Genomic DNA, 5,975 nt, shown 5'->3' on the forward strand with positions numbered 1-5,975 from the left:
TTAACCATCTTTGATTAACGAGCTAGTCAAGTAGAGGCATACTAGTGACACTATGTTTGTCTATATATTCACACATGTATTATGTTTCTGGTTAATACAATTCTAGCATGAATAATAAACATTTATCATGATATAAGGAAATAAACAATAACTTTATTATTGCCTCTAGGGCATATTTCCTTCACAACTCTACCTTTCACTCTTCTCTGAATTGCACACCATTCAACGCTCTCTACGGCAAGGAAGCCAACCTCGGGGCCATGGCGGCCTGGACGAACACGACACCAGATGACGAAGAGATGGACTTGGACGCGCACACGGCCCACATCCGCGCCCAGCTGGAGCGAGCACAACGAAGGTTCAAGAAGAACGCCGACCGCAACCGCACCGAGCGCCATTTCCAAGAGGGAGAACCAGTACTCCTCAATATCCAACCCCACGTCCATAGGTGGTCAATCGTCCGTGCGCCCAGCTCGCGTTCAAGTACTTCGGACCTTACATGATCATGGAGAAAACTGACCACTCGCTTACAAGCCCGACCTGCTACCGGAGAGCCGGGTCCACCCCGTCTTCCACGTCTCCCAGTTGAAGCCGTTCACCCCGGACTTCACATCGGTGTATGAGGAGCTACCTAAGGTGCCAAACCTCTCCCTCGACTCCATCACGCCCACGCGCATCCTCGACCGACGCATGATGAAGCACGGCGACGCGCTAGTGGTGCAGATCAAGGTCCAGTGGGGCACAGACAGTTCAGCTACGGAGACTTGGGAAGATTACACCATCCTTCGCCAGCATTTTCTGACCACCGCGCTTTGGTCAGAGGAAGAAGAGGAAGCACCTTAAGGAGGGAGAAATGTCACACCTAACCTCCTGATTAGTGTGACTTAGAGCTGTCAAGTGGGACCAACCAGCTGGCGTGACAACTGGCCTGTGTGGTGTGGTTAAAAGGGCCGCCTGTGGCCGTGAGTGAGGCATGCGTGTTGGAACTCTCTTTTGCACCTGAACTTTCATTTGAAATCGCACCTACCTTCTTCCTCTCCAAGTCAGCTACCTGCTCCTCTCGCCCTCCTCTCTCCTCTCTCCCGATCCCCTCCTTCCGGGTTCATTACAACGTATCTACTGCTATCGAGTCCCACCATTGTATTTGACCTTTGCAAAAAATTATGACTTGTATCGAATCAAATTCCGCCTACACCTTATTAGTTCCAATAGAAGTTGCAAAATGTAGTCCATCCCTCATGGCTAGAGCTTCCATTGTTGCTGCATTTGCTGCATATGAGTAATAGACGCACTTGCTTGCAATGAATGATCCAGAGAGAAGAGTTTTGATAAGAGTGATGCCTAATTGTAGAACGCCCACTGATGAGACCAAACCTTCCCCTCAAAACAAAAAAAGAAAGAAAGAAGGAAAACGTTCTAAATCACCCGACTGATTTTACAGAAGAAATCAGCCGCGTTATTCGTGCACCACGCGCCCACCCGGGGGGCCCACGCACCGCTGCTGCCTTATCTCTAACCGTAACGAGAGCCGCTCGTTTTTCTTCCCCTACGCGAGCTAGATTACCATTTTCTTCTCCGTATTCATATCCTTCTCACCCATATACGCCAGGGACCTCATCGGAACAGCCGCAGATGGCTTGCAGTGTCTGGCGGCAACCTACAGCAATCCACCAGCCAGCGACCCGCAGCACCAGCGCTGGCCTTTTGCTCGATCGGTTTTGCAGAGCATCATCGGCGTCACGGAAGGGAGTGCCTGGTGCACGTCGCCCTGGCCGTGGTGCTACAACCGCGGAGCTCGTCGACGAAGGATGTAGCTATGTAGCACCCTGCCCGTGGTGCTGCAACCGCGGAGCTCATCGACGACGGATGCCGCTATGCAGCGCTTAGGCCATGGTGCTGCAACCGCATAGCTCGCGGTCAACGTATGCTGCTATGCAGCGCCCTGGCCGTGGTGCTACTACCAGGGAGCTCACCGGCGGCGGATGCTGCTATGCAACGCCCTGGCCGTGGTGCTGCAATCGTGGACCTTGCCGGCGGCGGATGCTGCCATGCAAACGCCCTGGCCATGGTGCAGCATTCCCGGACCTCGCTGGCGGTGGGATGTCGCCATTCAACGCCCTGGCCATGGTGCTGCAATCCCGGACCTCGCCGGCGCCAGATGTTGCCATGCAGCTTTTGCTCGTGGTGTTGCAACCGCGGATCTGGCCATCGGCGGGATGCTGTAATGCAGCTCTCGCTCAACCATAGAGGTCTTGTCAGCGCTGCAAGGAGGTGGTCACAACAGCCGCCTGTGTTGCAAGGCCGACTTCAGCGATGGCATGCTGCAAAAGGGAGACGATGAACTGTCGACGCGGCCGCACAAGCGAAGGATGTTGGGTGCTGGGTTGAGCCACGATGGGTGCTGCGCGGGGGATGAGACTAGGCGGAACGATGCAGTCAACATGTACTGGGGTGGTGCGATCGTAGACGTTTGAGATCCAACCATGGGCCAGCCGACTGATTTTGGGAGAAAATCGGTCGGCTGATTTGTAGCAGCCGCCAAGAAAAAAAGATCAGACCGAACCGGCCGCGTACCTGAGAGCGAGGAACCGAACGCCCGGCCCAAGGCAAGCACCGACCGAGCCGAACCCAACGGCTGATAGGAAGGACAAGCGGGGACGGAACAAACTCAATCGAACCGAAGCTGAAACCCTACGGGATCGCAATAAAGCGGAGCAGAGAGAGGGGGAAGCAGGCAACTAATACACCCGATTTCCCCCTGAAATCCTCTCCGCCGACCTCCCATGGAGAGCGACGGCGGAACCTAGTTTAGCTCAGCCGCCAACCCAACCTCACCGCGGCCCGCTGCCGAGCTGAGGGCCCCAGGCCGCCGATCTCGTGGAGATCGTAGCGCAAAGCTGCCGCGACCCAACCCTCTGCTCCTCGCGGCTCTTCGGCCAGCATCGCGACAGGTTGCTTCCGCTCATCTCTTTCCTTCTCTGCAGTCTCGGTTAGCATTCCATAATAATAAGGGTATATGGATTGGGTTGAAATTTCTGTCAAAAGGTGAACTAAGATTTAAGCATGACTCCACTCTGTGCTGTATTGATCAAACTATGTCGGGTTAAACTATGTGCAGATGAATGTATGGATTCAAATTGGATTTCGCTACAAATTTCAGATGTTTTAGCAGGGCAAATCGAACGCCCGAGATGGCAAATTATGTTGCCGCGAGAATGGCAACTTCCTTTATTAAGCAAATGGCAAATGCTTGTCATGTTCAGTTTTTTTTTGCCAGGAATCGCTAAAGGAAATTGCCATTCTCACGACAACATAATTTGGCAAAAAAAAGGGTTTAAAAATTATGACGTCAGATTTTTAGCATTTCCGTTAAAATTTTGCTAGTTATATGTATGTATGTCTTTCTTTTGTGTGGGTATATGCATGTATGTATGCTATTCTAGTATGCAACACATGACATAACATGATTGTTGTTTTCATATTTTCAATGCGTGGCAGGTATCCAGCAATGGCGACCTCCTCTCTTGCTCCGCCTGAGGTGCCCATGGAGCTGCATGCGGGCAACCGTGACCGCCTCTTAACCGCACTTCGCGCCCACCTCTCCACCACCGCTAGCCCTCCCCGTGGCCTCGCCCTCCTCCAGGTCCCACTTGCCGTCTTCATAATGAATCAGTCTCTACTTTGTTTGGGCCTTTGGGGCTTCCTCTATCAACATTTTGGCTTCTCTTTCTGAAGGGCGGTGAGGAGCAGACACGACACTGCACTGATCATCTCGAGCTGTTTAGGTATGTCTTTTAAAAAAATATATTTGCCAGCGCCCCTCCCTTTCTCTTTCTTTGGGATGACATATTGAAGTGGTAATGGGCAATGTCTCAGGCAGGAGAGCTACTTTGCTTATCTCTTCGGAGTGCGTGAGCCAGGGTTCTATGGCGCTATAGTACGTTCTTCTCTCGTGTGTCCCGCTTTTGCAGGAAATTAAAATCCTTGCATAGTTCCTGTTGAGCTCCTTGATACCTAGTTCCATGCTTATTGTGGATATTCACTACGCCTCATCTTTATCCAGTTATTAAACTTATATGTCACAATTTCTTGAGTTCGTACAACTTATTTGTCTGTGAGAATAAACCACTGCAAGTCATTCAATGCATGTTATGATAATGAATTTATGCTCATTAGATGCTTCTACCTAACTTGGCCTTTATTTGTTCACCAAGGACATCGCCTCTGGACAATCGATTTTGTTTGCTCCAAGGTTGCCACCTGACTATGCTGTCTGGATGGGTGAAATAAAACCACTCCCTTATTTTAAGGTATTTGATGTTCTAAATGCTATATTCGCAGATACTGCAACACACTGAATTCACATAATTTTTTTCATTAATACCTCTACAGGATAGGTACAAGGTCGATTTGGTCTTCTATGTCGATGAGATTGTGCAGGTTCTGCAAGATCGATTCAGTCAGCATGGAAAGCCTGTGTTGTTTCTCTTGTATGGAAAGAGTACTGACAGCGGAAATTACTCAAAGCCTGCTAGTTTTGAAGTACGTGATATACAATTAGCCATAAAACAAGTTAGGATGCTTAGTTAGTTAGTTTTATGGTTTTGAAGGGTTAAAGTGGGAAGCATAATCTGGCATGTTAATCATGCAGTACCATCCTTTCTCCTTTAGACCTCAACTACATGTCTTTGTTGTATATGCATTAAATTTACCAACTTACCATGCTGTTTTCCTCTGTGTTAGGGGATAGAGAAGTTTGACACCGATTTGGGTACACTCCACCCTATCTTAACTGAATGCCGTGTTATCAAATCTGAAATGGAGCTTGCCCTCATTCAATATGCCAATGATGTTAGCTCAGAAGCACACATTGAGGTATATATAAGTTACCCTATTAAAGTCTTGTACCATGCCAATAATTTGTTTACACCTTCATTGCTATTTTTTGGAGTACATTAGACTCTTGTTCTGTCTAAATAATGGTTGCTCAAGTTTTGGCTCTTTAGCATTTGATGAAATGTGATCTATATCTTTCCCCCTGCTAGGTTGTATAGAGAGCCAAATGAATGTATTCATCAATCATCCATGATAATCCTTCAAGATACTAGATGCATAGACATGTAGTTAATGTGGTTTCGGCTTTTTGAGTACTATCACTGGGATTAATTGTTCTTACCACCACATAATCCTGCAGGGACGAGTTTATGTTCAACCAGGGATGGGTTTAATTGTTGCCATGGGCTGAGCTTTAGGAATTTTCGTTTGGGGATGAAATAAAGGTCCCAAATTAGTAAAGAAGCAAACACACTGTAATATTATATTATGATTTACGAGGTTCCAAACAAAGCACTAAAGTTAAGCATTGAGTCGTCTTGTCACAACAGGTTTTGGCACCTCATAAGCAAAGAGTGGGACCCACAATGCCAGGAATCACTTTAGAAATCTACTCCCTCCGTCCCATAATATAAGACCGTTTTTGACACTACGGATGCGTTTGGTTAGAGGGACATGCTAGGGTGGATATGGGCATCCCTATCCAGCTGGATAGGGATAGCCATTTTTTCTGTTCGGTTGACGGATAAGGTTAGCCCATGTTTTGTTTGGTTTGAAGGATGAATCATGGTTGGGGATAACCATTTTTCTGTTTGGTTGATGGGTGAGATTAGCCCATTTTCCAATATGAGGCAATCAAATATGATGTATGCAATAGTAAGTATAAGAACATGTCGCCCCTGACTTGAACTTTGTTTTTCCCTTTCAGCTCCTGTAGGAAAATAAGATCAAAGGTCAGCACACAACTTAGAACACAAGTCAACACCACCACCAGCACGTACGCAACCCAGCAACCGGCCAACACGGACCACGCACGCCCGCGCTGTACTGCTGCGCATCTCCCTGCATCTAATGCCCGCACGCCGAGCTGCTCAAGCACCGTGCCCTGCATCTGCCTACCACATCGTGCCCAGGTTCGTCTA

General features: G+C 48.5%; 1 protein-coding gene across 1 annotated transcript; it reads left to right on the forward strand.

Annotated features, from left to right (window-relative positions):
- Positions 1–2,639: 2,639 nt before the first annotated feature.
- LOC125530816 (xaa-Pro dipeptidase-like) lies at positions 2,640–4,875 on the forward strand (the record flags this gene model as incomplete). The annotated part of the gene is given in 7 exon segments (XM_048695225.1): positions 2,640–2,951; positions 3,499–3,643; positions 3,736–3,785; positions 3,877–3,937; positions 4,215–4,310; positions 4,393–4,542; positions 4,744–4,875. Coding segments are annotated over 6 exon segments (624 nt in total), but the record flags the coding sequence as incomplete, so codon positions are not given.
- Positions 4,876–5,975: the final 1,100 nt, after the last annotated feature.

Source organism: Triticum urartu, unplaced genomic scaffold, assembly GCF_003073215.2.
Source record: "Triticum urartu cultivar G1812 unplaced genomic scaffold, Tu2.1 TuUngrouped_contig_6578, whole genome shotgun sequence".
In the NCBI taxonomy this organism is placed as follows: Eukaryota; Viridiplantae; Streptophyta; class Magnoliopsida; order Poales; family Poaceae; genus Triticum; species Triticum urartu.